The sequence below is a fragment of the Rhinopithecus roxellana genome, chromosome 14 (genome assembly GCF_007565055.1).
Source record: "Rhinopithecus roxellana isolate Shanxi Qingling chromosome 14, ASM756505v1, whole genome shotgun sequence".
Lineage (NCBI taxonomy): Eukaryota > Metazoa > Chordata > Mammalia > Primates > Cercopithecidae > Rhinopithecus > Rhinopithecus roxellana.
This window is the reverse complement of record NC_044562.1, coordinates 77,239,296-77,259,121: the sequence shown is the minus strand read 5'-3', so window position 1 is coordinate 77,259,121 and position 19,826 is coordinate 77,239,296. Positions and strand designations below refer to the sequence as shown.

The following is a 19,826-nucleotide window of genomic DNA, read 5'->3' as shown; positions in this document are numbered from 1 at the left end:
GTGTTCCTTTTAATCTGGCATAGGCTCTTTCATAGGACTCTGACTCGATAAAGAGAACTGGCCAGCTGTCCTGAAGGAAGGCCCACTTCCTGTATTTGCCTGATTCCCTGTGGTGTCATTTTACTTGCTCCTCAATTCCCCTTACATCCTGTAAACATCAAACTCAAGATTCCATAGAGGCAAGTTAACCACTTTGGGCTAGAATACATCATGGGTGATAGTACATACTTTACATTGCATCACATAGGAATCCACATAATACCTGGTTGACGCACCATTAGTCCAACTGACCACAAGGCAACTGGGGGTTTCAGAGGGAGTACATGTAAGGGGCAGAAGCAGCAAAGGAATACGACAACGGAATAAGCATGAATACGACCTGGCTACCTGAAGGAGGTGGGACGGGGAACCGAGCAGCAGCAGGTGGTGGAATGCCAGGGAAATCCAACCGTGCTTCCCACGCTGGCATCGCTCTGATTGTGACCAATCCTCTAATCTTATTCTCACAATTAGGGAGGGAGAAAAAAAAAACCCCAAACCAAAAAAGAAGTTGGTAGGTGACTCTGTGAGACTACTGTTTTATAAAGGGAGCGTTTCCTTTTATAAAATTTAGCTGAGCAGATGCAGTATGCTGTGCTCATACTGTGCAGTGGCCCCACAGGGGGCCACTATTGCCCTCAGCTGTACAGTCTGGGAAAATACCTGTACACCTGGAGAAGAGAGCTTGCTGTGTGTTGAGTTCGCTCCTGTTTATCAGCAGCTCTTTCTCTGCCTCTGGCCACCAGGGGGACTTGCAACCTGTTCTTTCAGGCGAGCGGGAACGCGTCTGCATAAATCTGGCCCAATCCAGGGCCCCGTAGCAAGGCGCCAAAGCAGGGGGAAGCGCATTTCTGTTCTCTCGCGAGCACGACACGGCACCTCCCAGCCCTTCTCCGGCACTCCCTCTCCATCCTCCCGGCCCGCGCGCGCTCGGGCCCCTTCCAGTGGCTCGCGGCAGGTGGCGCTGTCTGCGGCGTCGCAGCGGCCCGGGCTGCAGCGGAGACGATCTCCCGGCGGGCTGTGCGGCCCGGCTCTCCGGCGGCAGCGAGTGCCACGTCCTAAGTGCTACGCGGAGGAGCAGAGCGGGCGGTGCGCGGGGGGCGGGAGCAGCGCGGATCCCGGCTCAGCCACACAGATCGCCCGCCGCCATGGGCTCCTCGCAGAGCGTCGAGATCCCAGGCGGGGGCACCGAAGGCTACCACGTTCTACGGGTAAGGGCTCCGACGGCGGCCGCGGAGCTGCGGGCTGGAAGTGGGGCCGGCCGCGGGGAGGCGGAGGCCCCCATGGGCTCCTTCACGGGGCAGCCAGGCCCGATCCCGCGAAGGAGAGGCTGTCGCGGGCGCTGCCTTGGCCGAGACTGGTTCCGGAGGCCGCTGGCATCCCGCCTCCGCCGAGCGCCCTGTGCACGGGGTCCGCGGCTGTGGGAAGACGGGCTGGAGCTGGAGGCAGCTGCCGGCGACTCGGCCGGGGGGCGGCCCTGGGAAGGGGGGACAACCTTGCTCTTTTTCCGCACGGCCTTCTCTCTCTCCCACCCACCCTCGTTTTTGGCTTCCAAAGTTAGGAAGGGCGCGGAGGGAACGTCTCCAAAGTAGTGACTGTGAAGGCAGCCTTTGCGCTTTCCTAGGAGAGGGATCCTGACCCGCAGTCCGGAGGCGGGGCCTGCGGCGGCAGGTGTTAAATCACCTCGGCGCCGGCTGAGTGACTTGAAAGGCCAGCGGGGAAGGAGATGGAGATCGAAATGGCCTGGAAGTAGGTTCGACGGACCTAAACAGACTTTATTTCGACAAGACTTCTCCTTCCCCGTGCCACTCCTGACCCTCCCAAACCTCCTTCTCAAGATTTCCTGGAGTGGGAACTTCCGTTCTGTTCCGACTGCTGAGGGTGTGGTTTAGATTAAGGTTTAGATCCACAGTGGTAAAGAGGTAGTGCAGAGGAATGTTTTTTTAAAAAAATCTGAGTATATAAAGGAAAACAACCCTAGCTTAACTTCCAGGAGGCAAAGAAACATAATACCTCAAAAGGCGTCAGCTAAGCCCCTACCTATGAACGGCCTGGGCCTGGGTGGTACAAAGCATGTGATCTTTTCCTCATGGAACCGGGCAACTTTAGAAGTAGCATTGATGGTTGTGTGCTGTGACACCTGTGTGAGTGTTAACATGCAGAACTGTCAACAGAGTGGCCGCAGCGTGTAGCGCCATTTAGGGGTGTCACTCAATATTAGCTCCTCACAGGCAAGAACGTTTTCACTGAAAGTAAGAGAATGCACTTCCTGGTACTACCTTCATTTCCTGCCCTGGGTCCCATGTTTTAGGTGAGACAACATTCTTAAATTGCCCAGCTGTCTAGGTGATAGGGCTGAGGCAGATCATCTTTCTGATCGTCAGGATTATCGTGTCTATTGCCTTTCCATTACACTAAAAATCCCTCCTCTCGCCATACTCTTGGTAGTAAAGGGTGACTTTTTCCCCCCGAAAGGAAAAGGGAGCCTATAAATAAACCGTATTATCTTCCTATCCCCTTCAGCTAACCAAACCCCCAAGAGCCACACTGAGAGGGGAAATGGAAGGAGAATTATCAGTTCCCAAATGTGAGGTGAAAGCTGTGCTTTTCTTTGTATTATCTGATGTGATTTTGAGTTCTCTACCCTGCGGTATTACTCAGTATTACCAGCTGTTTCTCACAGTGTCCGATTGTGGTCATGAATCCTTGGGGATTCGTGATGTTTTTATAATACATGCACTCAAGGAAACTCAGTAAAACACATGAATGTTAATAAGCAAAAAAAAGAAGTCGCGTGTTTGAAAGAAAGCCATACACATGAAAAGGATTCCAACTTAATGACTACATTCCAACATAAAACGAGTTGGTATTTTCTTTATGTAAGTGCAGTCAAATAAATCAGCGTTCATACATATTCAGTAGTGCAGATGTGTTATTAATCTATAAATCTGATTTTTACAAACACTAGGGACAACCTTAGTTACCAGTCTGCATCTGGAGCATTAATATTGCACATGATGAAATAATTCTTATTTAGTTAGACTTTTATTAAAGAGAGCTTTAAAATAGTAATGATCTAGTTTAGGAAAATTTTGTGTCTGCGTTCCTAAGACCCTCTGCCCCTGATTCTGTAATTGGTTTCCTTATCTTTGTTTTTAGAGGGAAAAGTGCTGTGTTAAATCGTAACATATAAAAATGTCTTCCTTTCATTTGTTATTGCCTAGATGGACAGCGATATATTTCATTATTAGATTACCAAGCTTGTAAACTGGAGTAACTGTGGCAGGAAGATTTTGAATAAAATCACCCGTATTCAACAAGTTCTAGAGTGATTTAATCAGAAGTTAGTTTTCTTGAATAACCAATTCCTGGCCATTTCCTGGTTGTAGTAAAAAATATGATTGACTGGGTTTTGAAATACCAATTATAATAACATGTATATCCACTGCTGTCTTTTGATTTCATGAGTCCCTATAATTCAGATAGATTGAACTTTCCATTGTTTTCATTATTTTTCAATATCCATCTAAAAATCTTTAGGGGACAGTCTTGAAATGGATTCAGAAGTTCTGCTATGAGCAGTATAGTTCCTTTTTATGTATTCTCTATGTGTGAGTGCATATTTTCATGATTGGGATCATATTGTGTACCCAACTTCTTATCCCCACTCCAGAGGTAACCACTGTGGACAGTTTCTTACATAGCCTTTCAGATATATTTTATGCTTATAAAAAAGTCTCTTTGGCCAGGCGCAGTGGCTGTAATCCCCGCTTTGGGAGGCCGAGGTGGGCGGATCACCTGAGGTCAGGAGTTCAAGAACAGCCTGACCAACATGGTGAAACCCCATCTCTATTACAAATATAAAAAATTAGCCGGGCATGGTGGTGCACACCTGTAATCCTAGCTACTTGAGAGGCTGAGGCAGGAGAATCACTTGAAGCTGGGAGGCAGAGGTTGCAGTGAGCTGAGATCATGCCATTGTACTCCAGCCTGGGCAAAAAGAGTGAGACTTTGTTTCAAAAAAAAAAGTCTCTTCTCTCACCCTTCTCTCTTTGTTTCTTTTTGTTACCTTGGAATCTTGGAATCATATGATCCATGCTGTTGCACACCTCAGTCTTCTCAGTTGATGACCTATCTTAGCAGTCTTTCTGTAGTAGCAAGTCAAGATCTGCCTCATGCTTTCAGTTAGCTCATGGTAGTCTGTTGTACCATAGATTGGTTAAGGAGTACCTCCTGGTGTTGAATATTTGATTTTCTAGTCTTCTTTTGTTATATGTACATATTTACAAACTTGAATCCTATGTTTTGTTTTCCCATAACATACATCCTTTTCCCCGATTACTGTATTGAATTTTAATGGTAGCTGTCTGTGTAAATATTGATTTTTCATGTTAGTAAATAACTACATTGTTTTCTTATTATCAACATGTGTCCATTAGAGAACATTTGGATATGGTAAAAAAGGACAGCAAAGAACCTGAATTACCTGTAATCCCACCATCTAAAGGCAAATACTGTTGAAGTATTTTTCTTAGTCTCCTTTTTTTCGTGGGCCTAACATCGCCCCTTAGCCATGTTTCACAAAGATTTTGAATGATATGACATATTCAAGGACTATATGGCCAAAAGTTATCTTAAGAGGTTAACATTACAACCAAAATATCCAACAGCTGAGAAATTATTAAACAAATCAGGGCCTAACCACAGATAGAGTGCTATACATTCGCTCAAAATTGTGTTTCAAACACCCTGTGTATGTGCAGGTACATTTGAGTGCTCAGGAAAATAAAGCTGAAAGATAATAAACCAGGTTGTCTAAAAAATTATTAGTGGATGGTGACCTTTTTTTTTTTTAACTTTAATGTATTTTCGAGGATTTCTGAAGTGCTCATTAAATACTTGTATAGTCACTCAAAGTGTAGATATGCAAAATTACTTTTAAAAAAGAAGTGGACTTCTACTGGAGGATTTAAAATTTTGTGTAGAAGTCTTTTTTTTAAAAAATAACATTTCAGATTCTCTTATACAGTGGGTCAGATTTGTGCTTACTATGAATGGCACTTTTATTTTGGTCCTCCAATCCTAATGTAAGGCGGGAAAAATGTTAGGGCTTCTCAGTCTTTGAAGTTATTGTAAGTTACTTCCTACATATGAACTATGTTTAATATCGAAATTTTGCCTACATTTTCCATTAATTATCCAGTGAACCCAACAAGACCATTTTCAAAATTAAATTTTTGGAGTGACCTCACAGATGCCTGTTATAGGACCTGCTTCTAAATTAAAATATTCATATTCTGTTCCACACTTACAAACTCTGAGATGGGGGATATCTGAGGGCATACCTTCCAGAGCAAGTGTTCACACCAGTGTGGAGACATGGAAAATAGCATTTTCATTCTTTCTCATGCTTTCTTCTGGGAGAGATTTTGAGGTGATGGAAGGGTCATTGACATGTAGTGTGTCACCAGTGTAATAACAGGTTTTTATCTTCTGAGCCATTTGCTGCAGACTGGGCAGCATTTAGGTGTTCTTAGAGAAGCAAGTGACTGCAAGTGGAATTACTTCTATAGAAAATGCAATGCCTAGACCACATCTACTATCGTATGGAACTGCTCTTTTTAAATATTTTTTTCTATTTTGTCAGAGATGAGGTCTCCCAAAGGAACTGCTCTCTATAAATGGAGCCTAACTAACCTACATGCAATCCTGTTGCGATGGGATTTCAGTTTAGTACTTACTTTGAAAAAGTTAATTTCTAATACTCAATAGTCATTGTTTTCTTCTTTATTTTTCTAACATTGTCTTTCTCAAACTTTGAAACTCATGCCATCTTTTTGTTGTTGTTTTGAGACGGAGTTTCACTCTTGTTGCCCAGGCTGGAGTGTAATGGCACTATCTCGGCTCACTGCAACCTCCCTAGTTCTCCTGCCTCGGGCCTCCCAAGTAGCTGGGATTACAGGCGCCTGCCATCACGCCCAGCTAATTTTTGTATTTTTAGTAGAGTTGGGGTTTCACCATGTTGATCAGGCTGTTCTCCCCTGACCTCAAGTGATCCACCTGCCTCCACCTCCCAAAGTGCTGGGATTACAGGTGTGAGCCACCACGCCCGACCTCATGCCCTAACACAGAAATCTCACTCTGGCTCCTTTCTCACTCATTCTGGAAACAATGTGTAAAAAGAGAACAGTAGGTTTATTTAGTATTGTTTTCTATGTATAAAGTTATAATTGTGAAACCTGAAGAGTCTGACCCTGTCCCTAAAATTGATCTCTCCTTTTTTTTTGGTTTGTTTTTTTGTTTTTTTGAGACAGAGTCTGGCTGTGTTGCCAAGGCTGGAGAGCAGTGGCACAATCTCGGCTCACTGCAACCTCCGCCTCCCAAGTCCTATCAATTCTCCTGCCTCGGCCTCTCTAGTGGCTGGGATTACAGGTGCACGCCACCGTGCCCGGCTAATTTTTGTATTTTTAGTAGAGACGGGCTTTCACCATATTGGTCAGGCTGGTGTCGAATTACTGACCTCAGCTGATCCACAGTCCTCGGCCTCCCAAAGTGCTGGAATTACAGGCGTGAACCACTGTGCCCAGCCCAAAATTGATCTTTTCTAGTAAAAGGCCCAGAAGTTGTTTAATAAATAGTCTTTTTTTTTTTTTTTTTTTTTTTTTTTTTTTGAGACGGAGTCTTGCTCTGCCGCCCAGGCTGGAGTGCAGTGGCCGGCTCTCAGCTCACTGCAAGCTCCGCCTCCCGGGTTCACGCCATTCTCCTGTCTCAGCCTCCCGAGTAGCTGGGACTACAGGCGCCCGCCTCGTCGCCCGGCTAGTTTTTTGTATTTTTTAGTAGAGACGGGGTTTCACCGTATTAGCCAGGATGGTCTCGATCTCCTGACCTCGTGATCCGCCCGTCTCGGCCTCCCAAAGTGCTGAGATTACAGGCTTGAGCCAAAAATAAATAAATAAATAAATAAATAGTCTTTAAAATTGCTTTCAAATGTAGGAATCAGGATATCTCAGTTTATTAAAACCATGGAATACAATGTATATAAACCTTGGGATACTTTTGGGAATTATATCATTGAACATAAACTTTTTCTAATATTAATAGACCTTGAACAAATTAGTAGTTTCATGTTGTTTATATACACTTTTTTTTTTTTTTTGAGACAGAGTCTTGCTCTGTCACCCAGGGTGGAATGCAGTGGCGCGATCTCAGCTCATTGCAACCTCCACCACTCCAGTTCAAGCGGTTCTCCTGCCTCAGCCTCCCAAGTAGCAGGGATTACAGGCACCCACCACCACACCCAACTAATTTTTGTATTTTTAGTAGAGATGGGGTTTCACCCTGTTGGCCAGGCTGGTCTAGAACTTCAGACCTCAAGTCATCTGCCCACCTCAGCCTCCCAAAGTGTAGAGATTATAGGCGGGAGCCACTGCACTCCCAACCCCCCACCTTTTTTTTTTTTTTTTCTTTTTTTTTGAGACAGGATCTCACTCTAGGCTGGAATTTAGTAGCACAGTCTCCACTCACTGCAGCCTCCAACTCCTAGGCTTAAGTAATCCTCCCCCATCTCAGCCTCCCCAGTAGCTGTGACTACAGGCACACACCACCATGCCCAGCTAATTTTTTGTATTTTCGGTAGAGATGGGGTTTTGCCATGTTGCCCAGGCTGCTCTCGAACTCCTGAGTTCAAGCAATCCACCCACTTCAGCCTCACAAAGTGCTGGGATTATAGGCGGGAGACACTGCGCCCGGCCTTATATGATTTCATACTTATGTGATGAGGTGTGTTTTAATGCCTGCACTATCATCCTCAGGATTCTCACTGGGGGAGATCTGCTGTTAGTAGTTAATTATGGTTTCAGTAAGTAGTAGAGTGTACAACACTGATTCTTCTGTCTTCTGGGTCAGATACTAGCAGGGGTTTTTAATAATTCCTCTACAAATTTTATAAAAATTGAGCTTAGAATAACCTTTAACATCAGTGTGTTCATTTTGCTTACTTTAATGTTCTACCGAAAGGATTATATATATTGATTGATTGATTGACTAATAAAATATCAATGTAAACTAGGAAATGTGCTTTAGAAACTGTGACTTTTTTTTTTTTCTTTTTTTGAAACATGGTCTCTCTCTGTGGGATCTCACTCTGTCGCTATGGCTGGAGTGCTGAGGTGTGGTCATGGCCCACGGCAACCTTGAACTCCTGGGCTCAAGTAATCCTTTCATCTCAGCCTCCTGAGTAGCTTACAGGCATATGCTGCCATGCCCAGCCAACTTTTAAATTTTTTTGTAGAGCGATCTTTCTATGTTGCCCAGGCTGGTCTTGAACTCCTGGGCTCAAGTGATCCTCTTGTATTGGCTTCCCAAAATGTTGGGATCACAGGTATGAGCCACCATGCCTGGTCCTAAGTAGTTACTTTGAGAGACTATACATTTCCCTGTTGGCATTGCAAATAAATTTACTGTAGCATGAAGGTAATTTTTCTGGGGTTTTGTTCTCTCTCTTTTTTAAGCACCAATGAGAGATAGCTCAAGCACATTGTCAGAAATAAGGAAGCTTGAGCCAGGCACAGTGGTGTGCATCTGTAATCCCAGCTACTCCAATCAGGAGACTGAGGTGAGGTGAGGGCCCAAGAGTTTAAGACCACCCTAAGAAACATAGTGAAATCCGGTGTCAATAAAAGCAAAATTGTCACTTGACCCAAAACTTTGAGGCTGCAGCGAGCTATCCTCATGCCACTGCACTCCAGCCTGGGTAACAGAGCAGCGTCTCTAAAATTAATTAATTTGTTAATTTTTTAAAAAAATTTTAAGGCTGGGTGTGGTGGCTCATGCCTGTAATCCCAGCACTTTGGGAGGCTGAGGTGGATGGATCACCTGAGGTCAGGAGTTCGAGACCAGTCTGGCCAACATGGTGAAACCCCCTCTCTACTAAAAATACAAAACTTAGGTGTGTTGGCGCATTCCTGTAGTCCCAGCTACTTGGGAGGTTGAGGCAGGAGAATCGCTTGAACCCTGGAGGTGGAGGTTGCAGTGAGCTGAGATGGTACCACTGAACTCCAGCCTGGGCGACAGAGTGAGACTCCATCTCCCCAAGAAAAAAAAAAAAATTAGACACCCGGTTTTGCTCTGTTGCCCAGGCTGGAGTGCAGTGTCACAGTCGCAGCTCACTGCAGCCTCGACTTAACAGGCTCAAGCAATTCTCCCTCCCTGGTCTTCCAAGTAGTTGGGACTACAGGTGCGTACCACCACATCTGGCTGATTTTTTTGAAGGGACAAGGTCTCAAACTCCTGGGCTCAAATGATCCTCTTGCTTTAGTCTCCCAAAGTGCTGGGACTATAGCTGTGAGCCACATCCTTGCCCTAATTAATTAAAAGTAAAATCCAGGCTTTGTGGCATGTGCCTGTAGTCCCAGGACTCAGGAGGCTGAGGTGGGAGGATTGCTTGAGCTCAGGAGTTCAAGAGTAGCCTTAGCAAAATATTGAGAGCTTGAGAAAGAAAAAGAAAGAAAGAGAGAGGGAAGGAGGAAGTGAAGGGAAAGAGGGAATGAAGGGAGGGAGGGAAACAAAGGAGGAAGCACCTGGTACAGTGACTCTCCATCTGTAATCCCCACACTTTGGGAGGCTGAGGCAGCGGATTACTTGAAGCCAGGAGTTCGAGATCAGCCTGGACAGTAAAGTGAGACCCTGTCTCTAAAAAAAAAAAAAAGACAGAAGGAAAGAATCTTGTTATCTTTGTGGACATGAGTACATTGAGAAACTATCATAGTCAACCACCAGAGACCACCTTTGGGAACTGGATTCTAGTGCCAGCTCTATCACTTCATTCTATTTCCTTGAGCACCCCTTTGAAATGCTTTGAAAAGCTTCAGTCTTTGTATCTGAAAAGTGCAGATAATAGCAGAGCCACTTCCACCTTTTCCACTGAAAAACACATTAGATACTGTATGAAAATAATGAAAACAATTGAGCATTATTAAATCTCTTTCTTAAAACAACACTACCTCCTTGATTATCCTGTGGATTAAATGGGATATTTCATGTAAAGCACTTAACTTAGAATGTGGAATATAATAAGGATTCAAATGTTTGGTGATGGCTTTATTACTAGTATTTGCATTATTGCGTAGAACCAGTGTTGTGGCAATACTAGCTAAAATATACTACTGTAGTTGTCAACATTTTTAGTATTTTTATTTAATTAAGCAACCATTACTTTTTGTCTGTGTACCTAATCTGTACTTTGCTGCTGTTTAAAACATAAGTTTGAGGTCAAATCTGACCCATTAATTTTAGTCATTTAGGCACACACACAAATGGTACCTGTTAATTTCCTCCTATCCTCATTTTTAAGGAAATTATTTTTTAATTTTAAACGGAGAGTGCCAGTATCCTTTTCATTGCATTGCTACAGTGTTACTAGACACATTAATTAAAATGGCTGAAAGAGTCTGTGTAATTAAAATGATCTTGCTGTATTTGATTTTCTTCATTGTAGAACCTATAGATAGCTTAGCAACAGTTAGATTTATTTCATGGTGGGTCATTCAGGCTTACAGATTACCTAATTAGCCTCCTCATTTTTGCGGTTAAAGAAAAGAAGTGCAGGCCTGTAATCCCAGCACTTTGGGAGGCCAAGGTGGTGATCACTTGAGGTCAGGAATTTGAGTCCAGCCTGGCCAACATGGTGAAACCTCGTCTCTGTTAAAAAATACAGAAACTTAGCCAGGCATGATGGTGGGCACCTGTAATCCCAGCTACTTGGGAGGCTGAAGCAGGAGAATCACTTGAACCCAGGAGGCAGAGGTTGCTGTGAGCTGAGATTGCGCCACTGCACTCCAACCTGGGCAACAAGAGGGACACTCTGTATCAAAAAAAGAAAAGAAGCACAGAGAAGTTAATCTGATTTGCCTAAGGTCACCCAGCCAGTTTTCTTTCCCTAGGAAACAAATCCCTAAGTTATTTGAGGAATATAAAATGCGTTAAGAAGTTGTCAGAATTTTTGCTTCTTTTAGAGCAGAGTTCAATTTCTTCCAATGTTATTTTTCTAATGTACAGATCTTTTCTGGAAAACCATTATGCAATAATGAGTTTTTATTTCCTCTTAGTTGCCATTACAATTTTATTTTAAATTGCTTGAATGTTAAAAATTATGTTAGGGTTAGTGTCAGGAGAACATGCACTTTGCTTTGTGAAGAACATGGGAAGACAATGTTTTAGCAGGTGAGGCTTGAACTCTCCCAGTCTACTGCAAAATTATTTACCACACATTTGTGTCAAGACTCAAATAAGGAAACTTACCCATTTGCAGACATAGAAAACAGTACTCTCTCCTTATCCACAGTTTGACTTTCTGTGGTTTCAGTTACCTTTGGTTACTGAGGTCCAAAAACATCAGATGGAAAATTCCAGAAATAAACAGTTCATAAGTGGTAGATTGCTCTATTATTAGTTATTGTTGTTAATCTCTTACTGTGCCTAGCTTATAAATTAAAGTTTATCATATGTATTTGCATATGGGAAAAAATATAGTACAGTATATGTAGGGTTTGGTACTCTGCAGTTTCAGGCATCCATGGGGGGTCCTGGAACATATCCCCAGTGGATAACAGGGACTACTATAGCTCCCTCACCCTTCCCTACTGAAAAAATGCCTATTATAACTCCAGAGGATTTAGGATTTCTTTTTATTATATCACATTCCCAGATCTTTTCCCGTCATTTTGAACACCTGTGCACACATATAGTGCATGAGGATTTATGTTTATAGTTGAAGTGGGTCATCATTTAGTTATTGCTTGGATTGAATTTATTTTCTAGTCTTGTTTAACATCTCTACTGTTTTTAAAAGTAGTACAGGAGGGAGGGTGTTAGAGGAGATGATGGTATAGATAGTCATTCAGTGGGGCTTACCTACATTTTTGTGTGGAAAAGGAATATATGATGCAGTAATAAAAAGGAGACAGTTATACATTCTAGTAAGCCGATTTTATGATAACATTTTCACTGTTAGAAAACTTAAGGAAGATAATTTACATATCAGCCAGAAACGTGGATAAGTGTGTCTTTGTATATCACCTAGTGAAATATGTAGTCTGGTGATACCCTGTATGCTGCAAGTTGCCTTGTGGTTTCCTTTCTTTGTTACTTTAAGGTAGAAGGTCTGTATACCTCAGCTGAGAGTATGTAAGTCAATAGACCAATGCAGGTGGGAGAATGCCGCCTGACACCCAACTCCACCCAAACACTTCTTCCGTCTTACTGTGCCATTCCTCCCTCCCCCAAGTGAAGAATTGAAGAGAGAAAGAGGTTAATGTGAAATGATCCAAACCTAGCATAAGTAGTAGTATTTGAACACTCTTAATCCTGGAAGAAGAGATGGATGCTTCACTGGAAAGCAATAGTTAGGTCTGTGTGGTAAAAGAAAAGTTTAGGCTAAATCTGGTAAAACTTTTAATGATCCGGAATCAGAAGTGGAGGGAAAAGTCAAGAAGTTAATTGCCCTTTTTTTTTTTTTTTTTTTTTTTTAACCAGGAACTTGATGGAGCAAAAGTGTTAATGGTATCTTGTAGGACAGCTTTTCCTAACTTTATTTTTATTGTAGCTCAAAGCAAAAAATGTATTTTCCATTACAACCAGTACATACTACATTTCGTGAAGAATATAGGCCTTTATTATATCATGAATTTTTGACAAATTTTCTATTGTGATATTGTGTTTTGATACTTGTCTTTTGTGACACACTAAATTGATTTCAGAACCTACTGAAATCATCCACTGTAGTTGAATGACACCACTTTAGGGATTATTTCTATAAAGTTGGTGATTAAAAAATCCAGCTTCTAATCATTGATGCAAATTTCTTTTTATGTAATAAAGATGCCCCTTTGCTGTGCAGTTTCATCATAAACTTCTCATTTTTGCTTGTTGAGGGTAAAAACTGTCTAACAAATATCATCTTGTTTATTGCAGCCGTTTTTTCTAGAGTGTTAGAAGAGAAGCATTTCTTTCACACTGCTGTGATTTTTATTTTGTAAGCTAACCTCAGATGTATAGTTTGAACCTTACAACTGGCTGTTAGTGTGTTCATAATTTCTTCTACCTGTCCATGTTTTGGTAATATATCTTTTTATAATTATTATTTTGTAAGCATAATTGCTCTTTAGTATTTTCAGCTGCTTTATTATGTTTCTTAATTGATCAAAGTAAATCATGTGGCCCTAAGAAGAATTGGACAAAAGGGCATTGGGAAAAGGGCAACCTCAATATACTTGTTTTGATACAGGGAGCATCTCTTAAGACTTTATATTAAAAGAGTACACACAAGTGTATAGCTTTGTGAATTTTCACAAACAACACACTTACTGTAACCAGCCTCTTATCCCTTTCCAGTGACATCCTGCACACCCCCCACCTCCGCAGGATGAATACTATCCTGATTTCTAACAGTATAGATTAGTTTGAGCTATTGTTCTTTGTATAAGGGGAACCACGTGCTACGTACTCATTTGTGTCTGGCTTCTTTTGCTCAGATATTGCTTGTGAAATTTATTCATGTGTATTATTGTAGACCTTTCATGTCATTAATGTATTTGGTGCCATTGAGATAATATGCCAATATTTATTAACCTGTTAATGGGCATTTTTGTAGTTTTCAGTTTGGGACTTTTATAAATAGTGGTACCATGAACAGTATAGTGTATTTCTTTTAGAGAACAGGTGTATACCCACTTCTGTTGGGTATATACTTAAGGCTGGAATATACGGTCAAAAGGTGTGCATATTTTCAATATTAATAGATATTGCCAAGTCATTTACTAGTTTGCATTCTAACCAGCAGTAATTGAGGTTTCTAAATGTCCTACATCCTCACTCACACTTAATATTTTTCATCTTTTTGATTTCGGCCATTCCGATAGGTGTGTAGTAGCATTGTGGTTTTAATTTGCATTTCCTTGATGACTATTGAAGTTGAGCACATTTTCATATTTCTTGATTACTTCAGTATCGTATTTTGTTTAGTGTTTGCTAAAATCTTTCCCCCATTTCTCTATTGGGTTGTCTTTTTTCTGTTTTAAGCAACTTTATTGTGATAAAAGCTACATACCAGAAAGTTCAGACTTTTAAACTATACAATTTGGTGACTTTTTAATATATTCATAGAGTTGTACAACCATCACCACTGCCTAATTCCAGAAACTGTTTATTACTCCAGAAAGAAACCCATATGTATTAGTAGCCATTCCCCCCCTTTTTCCACCCACAACCCCGCATAACAACTAATCTGCTTTCTGTCTCTATGGATTTGTCTATTATGGACATTTCATATTAATGGAATCAAACAATATGTAGTCTTCTGTGACTAACTTCTCTCACTTAGCGTTAATGTTTTCAAGATTTATCCATGTCATAGCGTGCATTAGTACTTCATCCTTTCTTATGGATATACCACATCTTGTTTATCCATTTATCAGTTGGGGGACATTTGGGCTGTTTCTACGTTAGGAATATTATGAATAATGCTACTATGAAATTTGTGTACAGGTTTTTGCATGGAGATATATTTTCATTTTGCTTGGTTGTTTGTATACCTGGAGTGGAATTGCTGGATCATTTGATAACTTTGTGTGTAACATTTTGAGGATCTGCCAAACTGTTTTTCACAGCAGCTACACCACTCCCACCAGCAAATGTATGAGTGTTCCATTTTTTCCACATTCTTGCCAATGCTTGTTACTTTCTTTTTAATTGTGGTCATTCCAGTGGACAAGAAATGGTATCTTGTGGTTTTATCGTCCATCTTTCTTAATGCTTTACAGCAGTTCAAGATTTGTTCTGGATGCAGATCCTTTGTTGGATATGTATTATGTCTTTTTACTTTCTTAATTATACCTTTTGATGAGCAGAAGTTCTTAGTGTAGTTCACTTGATCAATTTATTTTAGTTTGTGGTTAGTGCATTTTGTGTCCAGTTTATTAGGAAGCCTTGCAAACTTGAAGGTCTCAAAGATATTCTCTTATGTTTTTCTCTACAGGGTTTATTGTTTTACCCTTGACCTTTACATCTACCATCCATCTGGAATTGATTTGTGGGAGGCAACATTTGAAAAAATGGTTTGTCTCTCCTTCCTGCCAGCACTTTTACAAGTCTTATTTTTTCTTTTTAAGAGTAAAAGGTATTTAATATGGTTGCAAAAATAATGATGTGTCCAGGAATTGGTTAGCTATAAAGATTTACCCTCAGATGGTGATAGCAGAGTTAGGAGGATGAGCTTAAGATTTCTTGGCCTTCTATCATAGGCTTGAGACTTAGCTAGGCATTTCATAAACTTAACTCATCGAACCTTTACAACATTCTTATGAAGTAGATGGCATTATCCCTTACTTGCAAATGAGAAAATTGAGGCCCAGAGTGGTAAATAAACTTTACCAAGCTCACACAACTCATAAATGGACAAAATCATGGCTTAAAACCAACTCAGTCTGGCTCTAAAAGTCTATTATTTTTTCACTATATATAATCTTATAAAATCTTATTTATTTGTGAGATGGAGTCTTGCTCTGTCGCCCAGGCTGGAGTGCAGTGGCGTGAACATGACTCACTATAGTCTCGACCTCCTGGGCTCGAGCCGTCCTCCCGCCTTAGCTTCCTGAGTAGCTGGTACTACAGGTGTGTGCCACTATGCCTGGCTAATTTTTAAAAAAAAATGCTTGTAGAGACAGTCTCACTTTGTTGCCTAAGCTGGTTTTGAACTCCTAGCCTCAGGAGATCCTCTCACCTCTGCCTCCCAAAGTGCTGCGATAACAAGTGTGAGCCACTGTGCCTGGCCTTAATTATTAAATTTACAAATTTAACCTGTTCATCGTAAATTGCTTTGATATTTGGCCCAGTAATAAATGTTAAATGGTCTGTGGAGCCAAGTATATATAAACTTTTAGTTAAGATGACTTGAAGAAAGCAGAAGATAAATTAATAATCAGGAGCTCTCATAGGGGATAGAAAGTATTGAAGTGGTAATCTGATGCCTGAGAGATTAGGTGCCAGGAGATTCTTGTCAGTGGATAACACTGCAAGAGAAACTTGTGTCAGTGTTTGGTTTGCTATGTTGTAGATCATATTTTCCATGCTACAAAATATAGGAAATTTCCTTTAGGTATATTAGGGTCAAAGAGAGCATTTTTCTAGGGCACCCTCTGCTGACTTCCTAGCAGTAATTAAGATACCTACCTGACGTAATTGCACAGATTCTAATGATGTAAATAAATTAAGGAAAGAAGTTAATTTCAAGGGCCATTAGAAACAAAGGAAATCGATGTTAGTAACAAATGAGGCCGGGCGCGGTGGCTCAAGCCTGTAATCCTAGCACTTTGGGAGGCCGAGACGGGTGGATCACGAGGTCAGGAGATCGAGACCATCCTGGCTAACATGGTGAAACCCCGTCTCTACTAAAAAATACAAAAAAAAACTAGCCGGGCGAGGTGGCGGGCGCCTGTAGTCCCAGCCACTCGGGAGGCTGAGGCAGGAGAATGGCATGAACCTGGGAGGCAGAGCTTGCAGTGAGCTGAGATCCGGCCACTGCACTCCAGCCTGGGCAACAGAGTGAGACTCCGTCTCAAAAAAAAAAAAAAAAAAAAAAATGAAATAGAAAAATAGAGCTAGGGAAAGGATCAAGTTTATTTTAGAATTTAAAGTTAGCTATTGAATCCTTTTTGAATTATAGGAAAAATACTTCTGATATTGGAAAATTTCCATTTCAGACAAATAGTTTAAGCTTTATACTCTGAAGTTTATACTTTAAACTTTATAAGGGTGGCCTGATAAGAATCAGCATGTAGGGTCAGCTTTCTAAATGAGTGATTACATTATAAAAGTGCTGTCTGTGGCCCTTTTTAACTAAAAGGTAAACTTCTGGCAGTCTTAGTGGCAAAGTCTGAAATTGATCAGTGACCTAGTTGGGTTCTAGATAAAATGCTATTAATAGTTCTTTGGAAATATTCAGATTCAGAGAATTAGATGATTAGATGTCGGCTTTATTAGATGAGAAACTCCACTCTGAGGAGGCGCCTAAGGATCTGTGCTGTTCATCCCCTTTCACACCTGAGGCCCTTCACGTCTAATTGATAACCACCTAATAGGCATTTCAGATCTAGGTAATCTGACTTTGTCCCAAATAGCTGTGATTTGACCTCACTTTTCTTGTGACTCCAGGAAGCCACTTCTTTACCTTTCAGAGTTGCCATTTGAGAAGAAATACGCTATTTTGAGCCCTAGACATTTTATTTGGTAACATGTAGAATATGAAATAACTCCCATAGAAAACAGTATACAGAAACTAAAAACTGGGTATGGTGACTTGCTTTGGGATTCTGGTGCTTTGGGAGGCTGAGATGGGAGGATCGCTTGAGACTAGGAGTTTGAGACCTGCCTTGGCAACATAGCAAGACCCCCATCTCTACAAAAAGTTAAAAAATTAGCTGAGCATGGTGGTGCACTAGAAAAAATTTAAAAATTAGCTGGGCATGGTGGTGCACACATGTAGTCCCAGCTACTTGGGAGGCCAGGAGTAAGCTATGAATGCACCACTACACTACAGCCTGAGCGACAGAGTGGGACCCTGTCTCAAAAAAAAGAAAAAGAAACCGAAGACATTTAATAAATACCTTTGATATTTAACTTAATTAGTTTACAAAAATGATTTGGTCCCAAATTTGCAAGAAAACATAAAAACATGATTAAACAGTTTTAGGGAGTTAGGCATTGAACTGTCTATGTAGGGCAACTATACTGTAACAAAAGAAGAATATCAAGTTTTACTTCTTCTGAGACAATACTATAATTTGGCTTAAAATAATAAAAGGTAACAACATTAAGAGGTAATGAACAATTCTGATTGACACTGTATAGAGGGATGTATTTTAGGAACAATCTGGGTTCCATTTTGAAAGTATTAAAATGACTTGTTACTGTATTAATAGCTGTAGCTTTGTGTATGGTTGAATGTATCTGTCATTTGCAGTTGTTATTTGCAAAACTGACTATAGAACTATTTGGACTATTACAGAAAATCAACCTATAAATATCAGTGCAAACTTTTGTTCTTGGGGAATAGGTTTTTTTTTTTTTTTTTTTCTATTTTGTTTTGTTTTGAGACAGGGTTTTACCCTGTCGCCTATGCCGGAGTGCAGTGGTGCAACCTGGACTCATTGCAGCCTCAACCTCCTGGGTGCAAGTGATCCTCCCAGCTCAGCCTTCCAAGTAGCTGGGACTACAGAAGCACACCCCGATACCCGGCTAATTTTTTTGTAGAAACAGGGGTCTCCCTCTATTACCCAGGCTGGTCTCAAACTTCTGGACTCCAATCCTCCTGCCTCAGCCTCCCAAAGTGCTGGGATTATAGGCATGAGCCACTGCGCCTGGCCATGGAATAGTTTTGACAGCACTTAATAATATCAAGCAGAATAAAAATTCCTTAGACAGGAAAATATTTTGGAAAAAAAATGCAGAATGGATTATATTTGTTTTTTGCTTTTTTGTCATATTTCTGTTACTAGCTACTAACATTTTACTACTGTACATTTTGAAAATTTGACAGTCCATTATCAAATATGGGGTGATAAACATTTGAGTTGTTGAGAAGCTAAGTAATCTTTTTTATTCTATGAACCTATGAATTACATTAAAAATAATCTCACTCTTTCATTTAAAGGCCAGTAAATGTAGCTCTACCCCTTCTTTCTAGCCTTCTGTTGGACTAATAGTTTCAGGATGGACTTTCGGCCAGGTGCAGTGGCTCACACCTGTAATCCCAACACATTGGGAGGCCGAGGCAGGCAGATCACTTGAGGCCAGGAATTTGAGATCAACCTGGCCAACATGGTGAAACCTTGCCTCTACCAAAAAAAAAAAAAAGGCAGATGTGGTGGTGCACACCTGTAATCCCAGCTACTTGGGAAGCTGAGGCACAAGAATCGCTTGAACCTGGGAGGTGGAGGTTGCAATGAGCCGAGATTGTGCCATTGCACTCCAGCCTGGGCAACAGAGTAAGACTCTTGTCTCAAAAAATAAAAATAAAAAAGATGGATTTTTGAGTTTCACTTCCACCATTAGGCAGCTATGGAATCATAAACAAGACACGGTATTTTTTTTTTAACCTATCAAATGAAAGAATTGCACAAAATCCATGGTTTTTAAACCTTCTTGGAGTCATGGAGAAATCCTTTGAGAATCTAATGAAAGCCACCAATATTTACACCCTGAAAACTGCTTGTCCATATAAAAGATTGTGTGTAATTTCAGGAGCTGTAGTATTCTCTGAAGCCATCCACAGACCTCAATTTAAGATCCCTGGATTAGAGGATTTCTGGGTTAATCCTAGTTTTCAAAGTCTGTAATTCTCTATTTCTGTCCACTACCCTGTCGTCCAGCTACACATGCTGTGATCCTCATTCTTCAGACTCCGGCTTCGGGTGTTTGCTCATATTGTTTTGTCCATTTTCAGATGTCCTTCCTACCCCCTTGATCATCTTTACCTTTGAATGTTCTACCCTCTTTTTAAACCACAATTCATTGTCACTTTTTATGTCTGAAGCTTCTTCTTTCCCTTAGAACCTTATACCAAATAGCCCTTAGCCTGTTTGGTCTTACATTATAGTGATTAGAGGGCTATATATACATTGCCCCTTCCTCTTCTCACCTATTCCTCAGCAGATTATAAATGTCTTGACATAGGTGACTATGTGCCTGTATTCACTTTGTAACTGAGTGCTGCCTTGCTACTAGTAGTGAAGGAA

General features: G+C 41.1%; 1 protein-coding gene across 1 annotated transcript in view; it reads left to right on the top strand.

Annotated features, from left to right (window-relative positions):
* Positions 1-361: 361 nt before the first annotated feature.
* The window catches only part of GORASP2 (golgi reassembly stacking protein 2), a 39,824-nt gene continuing 20,359 nt past the window's right edge, over positions 362-19,826 (top strand). The window contains exon 1 of the mRNA XM_010377612.2: positions 362-1,250. Coding sequence (XP_010375914.1) covers positions 1,188-1,250 — 63 coding nt within the window. The 5' untranslated portion in view covers positions 362-1,187. The remainder of the gene's footprint in view (positions 1,251-19,826) is intronic.